Here is an 18,565-nt window from a genome sequence, read left to right on the forward strand (position 1 = left end):
ATTATTATTATCATTATTATTATTTGTCCAAGTCCCTGTCGTCCTTTATCTTTTTATTTTTTTATTTATTTTTGTCTGGTCCCTGTCGTTTTTTTATTTATTATTAATATCATCATTATTTGTCTAAGTCCCTGTCGTCTTATCTTATTATTATCATTATTATTTGTCTAAGTCCCTGTTTTTTTTTTCTTTTTTGCCGTCTTGCTATGTCCAGCCTTCGACCACCGGCACTTAAGATGCACCGAGACTTTCCCACGGCATCTTGGCACCGCCCGCTCCCGCCGCCTTCCCATGCTCCCTCCCCTTAGAGACAAGAGACACGTCCCGCACCTATTTTTTTCCTCCTGTGGGACATCCAGACGCGTAGAACCGGTTTCTTCCCGCCATCTTGGGATGCTAAGGACCCAGCGCTCAGCATGATCCTTCGCTGACGCCGTGAGTGATTCCTCTAGCTCCTCGATCGACGTTTTGAATGGATAACTATTCTCTTTGATATAACTCTGCTTTACTTAACGCGTGGGAGAGAGAAAGGAGAGCTGACTTACCGAAGGACGGGAGAGGCGAAGGCGGGAGAGAGAGACAGAGAGAGAGAGAGAGAGAGAGAGAGAGAGAGAGAGAGAGAGAGAGAGAGAGAGAGAGAGAGAGAGAGAGAGACAGAGAGAGACAGAGAGAGAGAGAGCACCAGGAACCGCGCGGGATGGTCTCAAGGTCGCCACTTTCGTTTTCTAACCGCGGTCCGTTTTCTCGTTCTTCCTCGTTCGTGTTGCCAGGAGCCGCTTCCTCGCGTACGCAGGTGAACGGACGAACGCACGAACGTGGATGGATCTACTCTTTTTTTTTCCCCAGCGTCCTTTGTGTGGTGTGAGACCGACTCATGCACGCATAAACAAACAGGCGTATGCATGCACTCACACACACAGACACACACACACACACACACACACTTACACACGTAGACACAAGCTTTATACACACACACACACACACAAACACACACACACACACAACATTTACACACACACGCACACAAGCATTTACACACACACACACACACACACACACACACACACACATACACACACACACACACACACACACAAACACACACACACACACACACGCACACACACACAAGCATTAACACACACACACACACAAGCATTTACACACACACATACACATGCATACGCACACACACACCACACACACACGCACACACAAACACACACGGAGAGAGATGGATAGATATACACAGAGACAGACAGAGATAATAGATAGATAGAGAGAGTAGATATTTAGACACAATATATACCGAATTGTTAAAGTTGAAGGTAAAATAGCTGAATAACAATTCACACAAAAAATCTAGTATAGAAATTAAACAAAGGATAACCAAACAAACAAAGTGAAACAATAAGAATCTAACACACACACAGAGACAAACACACACACACACACACAGACAAATACACACACACACACATACACACACACACACACACAGACACAGACAAACACACACACACCCACACACACACACACACACACACACACACGCACACACACAGACAGACAAACACATACACACAGACAAACACACACACACACAGAGACAAACAAACACAATAGATAGAGTAGATATTTAGACACAATATATACCGAATTGTTAAGTTGAAGGTAAAATAGCCAGATAACAATTCACACACACACACACACACAGACAAACACACACACACACACAGACAAACAAACACACACACACACACACACACACAGACAAACACACACACAGAAACACACACACACACACACACACACACACACACACACACACACAGACAAACACACACACAGAAACACACACACACACACACACACACACAGAAAAAAAAATCTAGGAATCCTTGAATTCTCCTCGGAGTTCCGATGTAGCGCCAATCTCTAGCAAACAGTGCGAGGAAGACTTGTTAGCTGTCATGCCCTCTGTTGGATATCTCTGGAATCTTCTGGGTCGTCTTTTATGTTTACTTCCAGACGCCTTGGTCGGTGTATCCAGGTGTATATATACGCATAAACATAGGGAGTGGGTAGGGAAGCAGGAGAGGAGAGAGGGGGAAGGAGGAGAGGGAGATGTAGCAGGAGGAGAGGGAAGAGGGGGGAGGAGGAGAGGGAAGAGGGGGGAAGGAGGAGAGGGAAGAGGGGGAAGGAGGAGAGGGAGATGTAGAAGGAGAGAAGAGGGGGGAGGAGGAGAAGGAGATGTAGAAGGAGAGGGAAGAGGGGGAAGGAGGAGAGGGAGATGTAGAAGGAGAGAAGAGGGGGAAGGAGGAGAAGGAGATGTAGAAGGAGAGGGAAGAGGGGGAAGGAGGAGAGGGAGATGTAGAAGGAGAGGGAAGAGGGGGAAAAAGGAGGAGAGGGAGATGTAGAAGGAGAGGGGAGAGGGGGGAAGGAGGAGAGGGAGATGTAGAAGGAGAGGGAAGAAGGGTGGAGGGAGGAGAGGGAGATGTAGAAGGAGAGGAGAAGAGGGGGGAGGGAGGAGAGAGAGGAGATGTAGAAGGAGGAGAGGGAAAGAGGGGGGAAGGAGGAGAGGGAGATGTAGAAGGAGAGAGAGAGAGGGGGAAGGAGGAGAGGGAGATGTAGAAGGAGAGGAGAGAGGGGGAAGGAGGAGAGGGAGATGTAGAGGGAGGGAGGAGAGGGAGATGTAGAAGGAGAGGGAAGAGGGGGAAGGAGGAGAGGGAAGTGGAGTGGGAGAGGGAGACAGTGAGAGAACTGTAGTGAAGGAAATACCAATAATCATAATGATAATAAGTATCATTTTTATTATCACTATTAACCATTCGTATCAGCTGTCACTTAAAGCTTATGTTTACATTTCTCTGCTGTTTTCAAAATTCATATACATTTTTTTAACCACTATATCATGTCTTCTCTAAAGAAATGATTTGGAATACTCTAAAATCAGGAGTGAGTTGTCGGTTTTTCCTTGTATGAACTTTTATAACGTTTATAAGACTGTCAATCGATTTTTTTCTACGTAAGTTACACACCTAACCTACGAAACTTCTTTTGCTTCCTTTATATAGCTACATTATCTCTGAATATTACGAGCCTCCTAGTAGTACATTTTTTACACATAAAATCTATACTCAAAACCTGAAGATTGGGATTTTTATTTTATAATTCATACATAAATATTTTCTGGGGAATTATGGTCGGCGATTATGCTGTCTGGAGAAACGCAGTGAACACCATTGGCGTGTGTGGTAACCTATAATTTTAATTCTTCAGTTATAAACTTTTCTGCTTATAGTTTATGCATCTTACTCACTGGTTTGTATGTAATTGTGTTGTATATTTTGGGCCGAATTAAAAAAAAACATTTCCAAAATATCTGGACTACAAAAACAAATATATATATATATATATATATATATATATATATATATATATATATATATAGAGAGAGAGAGAGAGAGAGAGAGAGAGAGAGAGAGAGAATATACAGAATTCTTTCCTACTGCACTGATCTTTTTTCGTAATGGAAATAGAGTTAAAATTGTTAAAACAAAAATAGCTATGTATTATGCTAGGTCGTCCAGTGTTGTTTTAACTATCATTTTTCAGAAATTAAGCACTGAAGTGAGTATTTAGCTACTTTTCTTCCGTTGATAGCAAGTAATGTGTCTGAGATGACAATAACCCTCATGCTATTACTCCATTTACTTGTCATTCCCTGTGTCCGTTTGTACGATAGAACTAAAAAGCCGTCGATGACAACTGAAAGCTAGGTCGTTCAGTGTTGTTTTAGCTCCAGCAGAATATTCACCATTTCTTCATCCAACCAGCTCTTACGAAATCCAATCTTTCGTAAATAATAATAATAAAAAAAAATCATTTCGCCAAGTCACGTTTCCACTGTTTATTAAAGCATTACAAAGACTACAGCCAAACCTTTAATTCTAATTGACAGTTTGATATTCAAATCTAGAATTCGTCCAGATGAATAAATGACATGTATAAATTATGTATAAATCAACAAGAAACTTATTCCGAGATTAGAAGTATAACCAACACATTCCTGCACCAACTCTTTCCGTCCTGCAGTTGCTAAAACGGTCGAAATAGCTTTACAAGCAATTTGGTTCACTTTGAAAGAGAAACAACCTTTTTGCTACCTCGAGACTGAGATCTTATCGGCTCTGTATATCCAATCACATCAGTCTTGAATCGCTGGAATAGGAAGATGATTTAGTGGGTATGTTTTTGGATATATTTGAAACTTTTTACTTATTTGATAAGTTGGTAGGAAATTCTGCTGCCCTTTGACATCCACAGAACCATGCTTCAGCTATTCAAAAATCGCCTATGAAATATATACTGCGAACTAAGTTAAGCATAAAGCTAAACGACTAAAATCAATTAGTACTTGGTCCTGTGCTGATTCTATACTATATAACGATATACCAAGATCCAGTTCAATAATGAATTATATAATGGACATAAATAATGCCAATATTTTTATATCTGCGTACAATACACGTTTTGCACCCTATAATACCTGTATTATGATGAACATGCAACAGCGAAAATCAGTGTGAATCCAAAACGTATTTCAGTCTATATCTCTACATAAATGCATGCGTACAGACATACATGTATAAATGTATATGTGTACAAATATATGTAATATATATGTATATATGTACATATGTGCGCGTACACACACACACACATACATACATACATACATACATACATATACATATATATATATATATATATATATATATATATATATATATATATATATATATATACATATATATAATGTATGTCCTTTTTATCTTTCTTTGGATCTCAAGTACATCCTTGGAAATTTTAAGAATTCATAATAAATGCTTATTTGTCATCAAGGTTGTGTTAAAATTAAAATCTCTTTTGCATTTTATTTATATTTGTGTATTTAAATAATGAGTACTATTTCATAATTCGACTTGCTATTTGACATATATTATTTATGATTATTTTCATTAATGATGAAGTATGTTATGGTGAGAGAGAGAGAGAGAGAGAGAGAGAGAGAGAGAGAGAGAGAGAGAGAGAGAGAGAGAGAGAGAGAGAGAGAGAGAGAGAGAGAGAGAGACAAAAGACAAAAAAAGAGTGAGAGAAAAAAGAAAGAAAAAGAGACAGGAATTCCCTCTCTCGTGACTGAAAATTTTATCACACCCTTCGTCCTCCCCCGCCCCCCCCCTGAAAAAAAAAGGATCCTTATATACGTTTCCAAAGTCCGAAGCAGCCGGATACGGTCGTAAAGTATGCGACAGAGATCAGGCTCTCGCGTATCAGATGTGAAGGTGGGCTATTATTAAAAGAAAAAAAAGAGAGAGAGAAAAAATAAATAGAGAGAAAAAGAAAATGAAAAGACCCTTCCGCCCCTCCCTCTCCCCCTCCCCTCCCCCCCCCAGGTCGCCGTGACGATAATGTAATCATTCCAATCACGAAAGATGATGAGATATTTTATTTATTTCATTCTTTTTATTTTTCATTTTTTATGAATGTTTCTTAAGGACATGTCGACGAGAAGGATTGAGGGAGATTTTTCCGTGTTCGTTTCTCTTATGCTATTGAAGATTTGCCGTGAAGACCTTTGACGAAAATGTGTATAACAGACATTTATACATGAAATAGAGAGAGAGAGAAAGAGAGAGAGGAAGAGAGAGAGGGAGAGGGAGAGGGAGAGGGAGAGGGAGAGGGGCAGGGGCAGGGGGAGAGGGGGAGGGAGAGGGACAGAGAGAGAATATATATATCAATTTATGTACAAGCTCATGTCTATCTATCAGTCCATTTATATTTAGTCCAAATTCAGCTTTGAGTTGAGTTGATTTGTGATTTTCTTCCAAGCTTTAGGCAACTGTTTAAGTGATTATTAGAGATTGTATAGATCTGAATAATTTATATTACTATCGTTTTTATTGAAAAAAAGAGTATACGCAAATTTATACATAAAAGTGAGTGAGTGAGTGAGTGAGTGAGTGTGTGTGTGTGTGTGTGTGTGTGTGTGTGTGTGTGTGTGCGTGTGTGTGTGCGTGTGTGTGTGCGTGTGTGCGTGCGAGTGTGTGCGTGCGAGTGTGTGCGTGCGAGTGTGTGCGTGCGTGCGTGCGTGCGTGCGTGCGTGTGCGTGCGTGTGCGTGCGTGTGTGTGCGTGCGTGCGTTCGTGCGTGTGCGTGCGTTCGTGCGTGTGCGCGTGTGCGAGCGTGCGTATGTATTCTTTATACATATATGTATATACAAAAAAGCACAGACATCCATTCTCTAAAGACAATTTCCTTTTTTCGAGTCTATACGACCAATGTTCCCACGATGGGCTTCTAGCGGACGAGCAGAAAGGGTGCGAGTTAAAGGGGTTTCATCGAGATAGCGTTACTGATAAGAACAAAGGAATCGGGTAACAGATAACAGAGTGAAAAAAATATATATAAGGGTCTGATGGCAGGAACTTCCTTCTACTTAAAAGTATGATAGAAATAGGATGTTAGTGATAGAGTTCCTAATTAGGGGAATGTATGTAGTGATTAATTACTTTAAAAATAGGGAAAGAATTATTCAAACGTGGCTTTATATGCCTATTAATTAATAGCTATGTACTCTTTCTCACTCTCACGCACATACGCAAGCACACGCACACGCGCGCGCACACGCACACACACACACTAACTCACACACACACTCACACGCATTTAATTATAGTAGTTGGAAAAAACTGTTTCTTTGTTCTCTCTCCATCTGTCTCATATATATATATATATATATATATATATATATATATATATATATATATATATATATATATATATATATATATATATATATATATATATATATGGTGGGGGATCTTCAGAGTAAATAAAGTATGATATCTCGAATTAGTATATCTGTTGAATACTGATATTTTCATTCTTCCTTTCTTCACCTCCTCCTCCCTTCCGTCTCCTATCGCCTCCTCCCCGCTTTCTTCCTTCGCCCCTTTCTTCCTTCGCCCCTCTCTTCCTCACCCTTTTCTTCGCCTCCTTCTCCCTTCCCTCCCTCTTCTTCCACCTCTCTCCCTTTACCTTCCTTCTCCTCCTTCTCCCCTCCCCCTTCCTTCGCCGTCCGTCCGTCCCCCCTTTCTTTACCGACTCCCCCCTACCCTCTTTCTTTGGCCCTCTCCCTACCCTCTTCTTTTGCCCCTCTCCCTACCCTCTTCTTTTGCCCCTCTCCCTACCCTCTTCTTTTGCCCCTCTCCCTACCCTCTTCTTTTGCCCCTCTCCCTACCCTCTTCTTTTGCCCCTCTCCCTACCCTCTTCCTTTGCCCCCCTCTCCCTTCCCTTCCCTTTTTAACTCTCCCTAACCCCATCCTCCCATCTCTCTTCCCCAGGACTGCCGTTGCTGCCGCGAGACCCACCTCCGCGCGCGCGACGTGGTGCTCACCCACTGCTACGACGGCGACGGCAACCGCATCACTGGCGACAACGGCAAGCTCACCGTCAAGCTTCGCGAGCCAGCGGACTGCCAGTGCTTCAAGTGCGGGAATTCGATCCGATAAGGAGGAGTTCGATCCCCCTCCGATGCCCGGATGTCGTGTTGGAACTCGACTCGACGCGTGATTGGCCGTTCGACTTCTGCTCTCGATTGATAACATAGTTCTACCTCTGCGATTTATTTTTGATCTTCAGTGATAGATAGAATGACTTTTAATCACGGCCGTTTAATGAACATAATTATAGTTACAACAGTGTTACGGGGCAAGTGTCCAAACTCTCATTAGGCCTATAATTTAACAAGTGATGAATAGAGATTTATTCATCTGTTTCCACCATGGGGGAAATTCCACTGAAAAAATTCCAAAAGAAAAAAAGCCCTGCAATGTCGAGAGCACTCAAAACATTCACACATAATTTCACTGCTATATTCATCCACAAGCTCACGTTTTACCCCTTTGTCATTTATGTCAAATAATACTCATGAAAACACATGTATATCATAAACCAACCTTCCTTCCTTGTAAAACATGTTTATATAATGACCTGGTACTGTTTCTTAGACTAGTCGATGTAGCATACTTGAAGAAAAGGAGGAAAAGGAGACATCAAAGGATCTGAAAGTGTGCGTGACGAGTTCCTTTCCACTTCGATTTTATTGCATTTTTTCTACGTCTGGCAAATTGTCTATGGCTTACTTGTGCATCTTGAAATAAACTGTTATCTAACAGGCATGATCAATTGCTTCTTTTACTTTACCTTTATAAAGATAACACCAATTAAACGCCTAGAAACTCCAGAGATGATATTGCAGCGTGGTCAAAATCTACGGTCCATGCTCGTAATTCTTCACACACGGGTCGGCTGATGGCTGACCAATCAGTCTGTAATTGGCCAAGGCTCTGCGGGGGGACTGTGCTAGACTTGGTAATTAATGAATAGAAACCCATCTACTGGCTTCTGACAGTGTTATGTACACATGGCACTGTCTATACCTTCCCTAGTTGTGGAACAAGCATTTCGGTTATTTGTGTTTGATGACGGACTAAGCCCCCGACCCTGCTGTGGTACTTGTAACACCATAATTTTAATAAATCCTTCCATGACTACACAGGAAGCAGGAATGGGATAAGTTAAAGGCCTGCTCACATGGACGAGTAACGGTATAAGTGACATCATACAAAACTACGAGGAATCTACTGTTTTACTTGAGTAGTCCGCCTGTGACGTCATCCCTGTTCGTGCCATGTTGTAGTTCCCGAAGTATTGTGTGGCTTCCATAAACGTTTGACTGAGCCAATCTTTGCATTATATTCTATTTTCTTTCTTTACACAGAAGACAAACATCATTCTACACAATATTTTCTAGTCACCATGCTTATCACACGTTATAGCACCGTCGGGCACGCATATTCATCAACTTGACCTACTGGCCCGACGGACACGCCCGCTCGTCTGGACAAGCCTTTTGGATCTCCTCTTTCCGAATTGGGAGTCGTTTCTTCATCATTGGTGTCTCTCCAACTCTTGAGAAAGTCGCCTACTCACATGCACAAACGCAAGCACACACACACCCACACACACGCGCGCATATGTGGGTTTAAGAAATGAGTGATCGTAACACCTCCCTCCCTTCGACTACGTCTTCTCAATGTATTCGTCGGTTTTCTGTGTCACTTGTAAACAAAGATAACGGGAAAGAGAACAACTTTTAAGTCCAATAATATCAATTTCACTTGCTCAAGGAAGTATATTTACGAATGAGCCCTTTAGATTTAGTACTGTTATGAGAACATTGTCTTTTACTTTCCAATTCTGTTGGATTCGTTCAGAGCTTTTAGGAGATAAGGTGACAGATGTATAAGGCTATAATGCCTGAGGGGTTGATGGTGTAAATGCGCAGGGATCAGAGGCAGTGTCAACTACTGAAATTGTGTTAAGGGGATGCATCTATCGAAGTTTACACTTGTTAATTACCCAGTTTCAAATTAATGCGTTTTTTTAACCACTTCCTAGTCATACTTTTGCTAGGTTCCTCCGCTCGTGATGTCATTTCTACCTATTTATTTAATATTTATCATGTAGGGTCAAGATTTAGCAATAGAGTAAGGCTGGGGGGAGGGGAGGCCCCATGTAAGGAAAGACCATACAACACTACATTAAAGCACTGTAGCAAAAATCTTAAAAATAAGTTAACAATTAGGACATATGTTAGATGTCAAAGGTTTTAGAGCGCTGTAGGTTAATATGGCAGTGAGAAGGGTAAAGCGGGAAGAGCAAATGGAGTACAAAGGTCGTTCATGATACAAAGCCAGCCTTTCATCCTTTTAGCACGGCTTTACCTCTTTAGAATGCGGACAGAAGGGAATGAAAAAGAGAAGGGAAAATAAAAGGGGGAGAAGAAAATACCACGCAAAATTAGTTGAAGCAAGGGCTGAGGTCCAAGGTAGGATGATCCCCCTCAGTTTTCATCTCCTATGCCCCCCACGACAACTGTTAATTGTTAGCTTTTAAAGGCACTACCTCTCTCGTAGATAAGGCTCAGGCCCCGCCCACACGCTTGGATCGTGCCCGAGCACTGTTGAGTACAGCTTGATCAGGTGGATGAGGCCCTGACTGCATCACCTGACCGGGTATGGGCAGAAAAGGCCTGTCCAGACGAGTGGGCCCAACCGGCGGGCATGCCTATCATCCATGCCTGTTAATGGGCACACCTGATGAGCAAGCCATCAAATTGCCCAAGCGCCCGATGAACGACCTCACCAGGGAGTACCCGGTAGCTCGAGCATCTGCTATACTGTTTCTGGTGTCTTTTTTTTTTCACTGTATTTGGTTCCCCCTTTGCTAGTATGGTATAAGAAGTGTCTCCACCGATTCTAAGTATGTTCTGAATTCTTACTCTTGACCATATTCTAGTTCCCGAAGTGCTGTTGTGTGGCTTCCATAAAGACCTTTTGAGCCAATATTTGCATCATATTCTTATCTTCATACATAAAGCAATATTCATGCTACGCAATATGTTCACGGTAATGCTGGGAACTATGCTTATCGTATCGTACCTATCACACGTTATTTGCATCGGCGGGCAAGCCTTTTCATCAACTCGGCCGTGTGGAGTCATGGGCATTCCCAACAGAATTTGTAACCCACAGCACTGCCCGCCAGACACACCCACTTATCTGGACAGGCAGAGTGTGCCTGATAGGCGGGCATGTCCAGGTGACGTCATAGGCGGGCAATCTACATATTAAACAACCAGACTAAGTGGAATCGATTGTTTGGCCAGTAGTCTATCCATCGCTGACGCCATCACTCTGGCATGCCCGCCAATTAGGCCCATTCCTCTGCTTCTTTGCTTCTCATCAATGGGCAATCCAGGAGAATGTCCATGCTGTAGTCAAGCGAATTCACCAGTCCGTTAATGTCACTTCAAACTTTTTCAAAACATTGTTTTCTTTCCTGTTCACTGTGATAATGAACATAGAATATGAAAACATGAGAATAGTTCAACATGGCAAAATAGTGTAATTAGATTTTGGTTACATTTCTTAATGTCATAACCGGGTAAAACCGAGAAAACCATCAAAGCCCATCGTGCACAGCTACATCTACTAGCCCTACCAAGGAAGAAAAGGGCATGCTAAACAAGCAGTGATGGGGCTCTATGTTGTCCCACATGGATCTTGTCAAAGCTGCACTGGTTCATGAGATGAATGTAGTAGAATAACCATGGTGTACGATAAAGGTTACAATAGTGAAATATTGTGTAGTACAGGGGTTACCAACCTGGGGGCCATGGAGCAATAAGAAAATCATGACATTGAGTTGAGCTGAATTTTGTCTCGCCTACAGTGCCAACATATAACTCTCACGTATTAATATATTGGGATCTTTCCATACCGTATTCTTGTGCTATAGTACCAACACCATTAATAACTAGTAATGACAATATGAAAAGATGATAATCACTGAAAGGGGCCAGAGATATTATATATTGGTTGTGGGCCACAGAAAGAAAAAGGTTGGGAACCACTGTAGTATAACAACGCACATTCAAGAAAGTCTAAACCTCCGTATGGTCTATATGTAACTGCAAGGCTAGCATCAATATTTCACCATCTTGTAAATTGGTTTCAGCTCCCACAGACATGCAGAAAGTCCATCAGCAGGCAACCCATTTGTCCATGGAAACTGCTTTCTCATATGGACTTGTCACTAACTTTCTGTAGTACTCCATGCCTTTGCTAACTGGATGAGATGAATGAGAATCTTGGATGTTTGCAAACTGAAAGTGCCCCTAGTACTCTGATGGGTAGTGCTCAGTTGAAATTTTATTTTTGAGTCCTTAAAATGTCAGCATGTATTGAACCAATATAGGTTTTGTTTTCATTTTTTAAATCTAAGATGTTAACATCTAAGCCTTGCATATAGTACCACTACACCCTCCCTGTTACTATCTCAGGGATATTCTTTTTCAATCTCTGTACTTCTAATACTGCTTCACTCAGCCTTCCGTGTCTCCCAGATTAGATGAATAAAGATAAATTTCCAATGTTCCTTTCTTAGCTTGCGTGTATCATTTTCTACAGGATTTGTTTTCAAAGGTGACAACTCCTACAATATCAATGCAGCAGTGATGAATATGAGGCGATACAATGCCATAGGCTTGGATATTCAAAATATGGTACACAGATAACCTTTGCATGCGAAGGAATGCATAGGATATGCATTATCCTAGCTTTACTCATTACATGCACTTAAGTATGTATCCTGACAATTAAGTGCTCCTACTCAGTAATTGCCAACACAATTTGCTCCTTGGCATAATTAACTACCTAAGATGGAAACAACAAAATTTAGATTGTTAAAAGATTAAAGATTGTTTTAATTCTATTTGTTACAATTGGATATTCTTTGTTGTGACATGGTGTTTTATTTTACTTCTAAATCGCCCCGTGTGCAACGAATGGCTGGGGTGACCATCCACTGGCAGCTTGCGGGATTGGACGCTGGTCAGCAAGCTTGCTAGACGAACACCCTAACTACTGCACCACACAGCTAATGATGTCCCGTACCTTTTCCTTTACCCGGCTATCTTGTTAACTCCTCCATCTAATTTTCCTCATTTTACCTTCCTACCATTCCCTATTCTATTCATAAGATTAGTGTTCATTTTGTATGCAAATGCCAGACTGCCAACACATGTGACTGTGCCCTTGCTGTTCTCAGTGACAATTGTGTATTTTTTGTACAGTAAAGATCTGCGATTCAATTTCTATCCCCCCAGTTTTTTATTTGTATTTCTTAATATGTTTTATCGTTTTTATTATTGTTGTTACATACGTCGATACAGTTTCATGCAGATCATATGAAAGTTTAGCCATGTTTTGGTTCATCAAAAGGACGCAGTGATTGCAGGTTTGGTAATCCAGTCTTATTTTATGTTTCCTGAGCTACCAACTCTACCAAAACATCTAAAGCTTTCTGTAACATGGTATGATCTATAACTTATATAATGTGCAATTTACATATAAAAAACAAACAAAAAAAACTGCTGTTGTATAATACAACACAATATTTACATATATACATTTTTTTCATATATTCCTATGAAGTTTGTTTTTTGTACAAAACTATATGAAGTGCATTACATAACATGTAAAATTTGTATTAAATGCCAATCCTTATGTCCGATAAAATCTGAAAACCTGTATATCTAGAATTCATTTTACTTTTGGTATAATGTTATTTCGCATATACACAATAACATCACATTCGGAGCAGTAAACAGTCACAAGCCCCGAACGCAAATTGATTGAAGCAATGCTAGGATCCAGAAGATGCCCGAGAGGACATTCGTCGACTAGCTCTTCCAGCATCACGTAGGAACATGTTGCTATCTCTTGGCTGAGAGGGCGTGGCTTCGGTAGGTCTTTCACATCACTGCGACCTAGACGGCAAATTTTACACTTGATTTTGGTCCTTGTGCTCAACACCTTTGGACGTCTAGGCGGAGAATCAGTCTTGCCAAATAACCGCTGCATTCTGCATTTCTTTGACTCCCGTCGTATGACTGATCCGGTTTTACTTCCTGTATGCTTGGTCTGATTAAGATTTTCATCTGATTGCTGATCAGGTCGTATGACTGACGTGTTTTTACCTCCCATATCCTTAGTCTGATTAAAGTTTTCATCTGATAGTTGATCAAGTCTACCTGCAAAGAAAAAGTACAACGATCTTAGGATATGTATCTGATAAACTAAAGAAAAACAAAGTACTTTCCTAAAGAATGGTTTACCTGGTTGTACTTTGGTTTCCTCCTCTTGTTTCCTCACATCATCTCTGGGCTTCACATCTTCTTCGAGCTGTACATTTTGGACACAAACAGCTTCAACAATAGAGGTCTTCAAGAACGAATCTTCAAGTATGAATTCCCCTCGATCAGCAAACTCCTCCTTTATGAAAGTTCTCACTTTCGTTTGGTCTGAAAGACCACAATCACGCATACCAATATCTTGCATAGCAGTATCTTCAGCACTTTCAGTTTTTACATTCTTGAAAGAGATGTCTTCTTGGAGAAAGTTTTCCGTTTTGATTATAGATTTTACATCGCTAACTGGTTCGCAATACTGTATGAGAGATTTTACTTCGCTAGTTCGTTCACAATACTGAGAGTCATTGCTGAAAACTGCAGGATCTTCCTCTAACTGTTCGTCAAGGGTAGGCTCTTCTTTCTTAATGGGTACCAAATTATGCACATTACGTCCTCTGGATCGATATCCAGAACAGTGGCCATGTCCTATCATTTCAGGCATTGTGCATGGTGTACTAACAGGATAGCTAGTATTACTCTCTGTCGTTGGAGGTACTGGGTAACTAACATCATCTTGAGTTACAGTGTAACTGAGACTATCTTGTGGTATTTGTGGTAAAGGGTAACTGATGCTATCTGGAGACTTCGAAGGTACAGGGTAGTTGACACTATCTAGGGACCTTGGAGGTACTGGGTAGCTAATACTATCTTGAGGTCTTGGTGGTGCTGGATAACTGACACTGCCCTGGGGCCCTGAACTGATGCTACCCTGTATCCTTGGAGGAGGTACAGGGAAGCTGACCCTATCCTGTGTCCTTGGGCAACTGATGCTACCCTGTATCCTAGGAGGAGGTACAGGGAAGCTGACCCTATCCTGTGTCCTTGGGGGTACAGGGAAATGGAGACCATCTTGCGTGCTTGGGGGTACTGGGTAGCTGGCGCTATCCTGTGTCCTTGGAGGTACAGGGAAACTGACACAACCTTGCATCCTTGAGGGTACAGGGTAATTGGCACTACCCTGTGTCCTTGGAGGTATAGGGTAACTAGCACCACCTTGTGTCCTTGGAGGTACAGGGTAATTGGCACTACCCTGTGTCCTTGGAGGTATAGGGTAACTAGCACCACCTTGTGTCCTTGGAGGTAAAGGGTAATTGGCACTACCCTGATTCCTTGGGGATTCAGGGTAATTGCCACTACTCTGCATTCTTGTGGGTAAAATGTAACTGACGCTACCCTGTGCCCTTGGGGGTACCGGGAAACCGACACTGTCCTGTATCCTTGGGGGTACAGGGAAAATGGCACTACCCTGCGTTCTTGGGGGTACAGGAAAACTTGCACTGACCTGTGTTCTTGGGGGTACAGGGTAATTGGCACTACCTTGATTCCCTGGGGATTCAGGGTAAATACCTCTATCCTGCATTCTTGTGGTTAAAAGGTAACTGACACTACCCTGTGTCCTTGGGGGTACAGTGTAACTAGCACCACCCTGTGTCCTTGGAGGTACAGGGTAATTGGCACTACTCTGATTCCCTGGAGATTCAGGGTAAATACCTCTACCCTGCATTCTTGTGGTTAAAAGGTAACTGGCACTACCCTGTGTCCTTGGGGGCACAGGAAAACTGGCATTCTCCTGTATCCTTGGGGGTTGAGGCAAACTAGCATTACCCTGCATTCTTGGAGGTACCGGGAAACTGGCACTACCCTGCGTTCTTTGGGGCACAGGGACACTGGTTCTACCCTCCATTCTTGGGGCCACAGGGAAACTGGCTCCATCCTGCATTCTCGGGGGTTCAGGGAAATTGGTATTACCCTCAGTTTTAGGGGGCACAGAGTACGTGGCATCGCCCTCAGTCGTCGGAGGCATCGTATCCTCTTCCTCCAAAGACGAATCCTTAAGCAATAGTCGCAGGGGAAGGTAAAGACTCGGATTTGGTGCACCCCAAGACCATCCTTTTCTGTTCGTCACGCCTGTCAAGTATGGCCACAGGTGATTGCTGGGATGATTCGCCGCCCACATCTGCAAACAAGTATTACAATAAGAAATAAAAATCCATGTTTTCAGGAAAATGCAAAGGGCAAAAGAACAATCTGAAGCGCACCCCACTAGTTTTTGCACTGTATTATTAAGACAATGATAAAATATTTGTTACATAATAGACACGACATGGGCCACACTTACAGCAGTAAAAGATAAAGCTTTATCTTGGTGGTATACTTGGTATAGGAAACAAGGACCAGGAATGACTGAGTTGTGCTGGTCGCTGGGACCGCCCCGGAACCCTAGCTAAATCCTGAGCTATGTTCCTATTGGTAAGTCTGAGACCGTCTTGAGCTGATCACGCACACAAAGACTCCATCTCGAGTCTCCACCTGTGGTGTGACAGTCACACCACAGGTGGAGACTGTCGAACGAACAGAAGCGGGAATAACGTTTTTATTCACATTCTCGTGCTACACATACACACACACACTCACATATATACATATAAATATGTATATATATACATGTATATGTATACACACACACACACACACACACACACACACATATATATATATATATATATATATATATATATATATATGTATAAATTACTTGTGTGTGTGTGTGTGTGTGTGTGTGTATGTATGTATGTATGTATGTATGTATGTATGTATGTATGTATGTATGTATGTGTGTGTGTGTGTGTGTGTGTGTGTGTGTGTGTGTGTGTGTGTATGTATGTATGTATGTATGTATGTATGTATGTATGAGAGAGAGAGAGAGAGAGAGAGAGAGAGAGAGAGAGAGAGAGAGAGAGAGAGAGAGAGAGAGAGAGAGAGAGAGAGAGAGAGAGAGAGAGAGCTAGAGCGAGGGAGGTGGCTGCGATAAAGTCTACATGGGCGAGACAGCACGAAGATTGCACGAGCAACACAGCGCCCTCCAACGTCATGACCCGAGGAGCGCCTTCGCTGTCCACGTCAACACCGATTGGTCACCTCCCGAAAGGGTCCCAAACCTCACCCCCCCCCCCCCGACCAAGGAAGATGGTATTAGCGGCGTTCATTCCCACAACGAATACCTTCAACACCGCTACGGCGAGACACGAATGATCCAAGGGCGCCGCACACCCGATTACCGACGTGACCTGACCACCTAGTTCTGGGATATATACACCTCTATGTACCTCTGATCATGTATGCCCTAATGAAGCAGTAAATGCGAAAAAGGCCTTTGGCATATTTGTGTTTTCCTGTTCTTCGCTCCGCTGCATACATATGCAATCATACGGATATGTACAAACATATGCGAACGCACACAAGACCTACAGATATATATACACGTACATACACTAGACATATATAAACACGCACGTACACTAGATATACAGACATATACACACGTACATACACTAGATATACAGTCATTTATACACGTACATACACTAGACATTCAGACATATACACATGTATGTAAACGACATACAGACGTACATATACTAGATATACAGACATACACGTATGTATACTTGACATACAGTCATATAAATGCGTACATATACTAGACATACAGACATGTATATACGTACGTACACTAGACATACAGACATACATATTTACATGTAAGTACACTAAACAGGCATATATACATATACATACACTAGATATACATGTACATACATTAGATATACAGACATACACACATGTACATACACTAGACATACAGACACATATACATGCACGTACATTAAACATAGAGATACAGACATATACATGTAAGTACACTAGACATCCAGACATACACGTACATACACTAGACACAGACATATTACACACGTACATACACTAAACAGATAAATACACTTATACGTACATTAGACATAGACATATATACGTACAAGCACTAGACATACGGAGATATATACGTATGTTCACTAGACAAAGATATATATACATATACACATATACACACTAGACAAAATATATATACACACGTATACACACGTATACACATATATACATATACATATATGTATACATATATGTATACATATATGTATACATATATGTATACATATATGTATACATATATGTATACATATATGTATACATATATGTATACATATATGTATACATATACACATATACACATACACATATACACATACACATATACACATACACATATACACATACACATATACACATACACATATACACATACACATATACACATACACATATACACATACACATATACACATACACATATACACATACACATATACACATACACATATACACATACACATATACACATACACATATACACATACACATATACACATACACATATACACATACACATATACACATACACATATACACATACACATATACACATACACATATACACATACACATATACACATACACATATACACATACACATATACACATACACATATACACATACACATATACACATACACATATACACATACACATATACACATACACATATACACATACACATATACACATACACATATACACATACACATATACACATACACATATACACATACACATATACACATACACATATACACATACATATGCACATATACATATACACATATACATACACACATATACACATACACATATACAAATACACACATACACATACACATATACACATACACATATTCACATACACATATTCATATATACATATACATATACACATATACAC

The 18,565-nt window shown here is 41.2% G+C and overlaps 1 protein-coding gene across 1 annotated transcript; it reads right to left on the reverse strand.

Annotated features, from left to right (window-relative positions):
* Positions 1-12,375: 12,375 nt before the first annotated feature.
* Positions 12,376-16,184, reverse strand: LOC138865075 (melanoma-associated antigen E1-like). The gene is made up of 4 exons (XM_070134417.1): positions 16,174-16,184; positions 16,007-16,088; positions 13,813-15,844; positions 12,376-13,728 (listed from the first exon to the last, which is right to left on the reverse strand). The coding sequence occupies exons 1-4, from the start codon at positions 16,182-16,184 to the stop codon at positions 13,238-13,240; spliced, it is 2,616 nt and encodes an 871-aa protein (XP_069990518.1). The 3' UTR covers positions 12,376-13,237.
* Positions 16,185-18,565: the final 2,381 nt, after the last annotated feature.

This window comes from Penaeus vannamei, chromosome 19 (assembly GCF_042767895.1).
Source record: "Penaeus vannamei isolate JL-2024 chromosome 19, ASM4276789v1, whole genome shotgun sequence".
Lineage (NCBI taxonomy): Eukaryota > Metazoa > Arthropoda > Malacostraca > Decapoda > Penaeidae > Penaeus > Penaeus vannamei.

Excerpts from the sequence above, each read along its gene's own strand:
- LOC138865075 (XM_070134417.1), bottom strand. Across the intron at positions 15,845-16,006 it reads AAGCTTTATCTTTTACTGCT|ATGTGGGCGGCGAATCATCC; the intron begins GTAAGTGTGGCC and ends ACTTGTTTGCAG. Across the intron at positions 13,729-13,812 it reads GGAAACCAAAGTACAACCAG|GTAGACTTGATCAACTATCA; the intron begins GTAAACCATTCT and ends TTTTCTTTGCAG.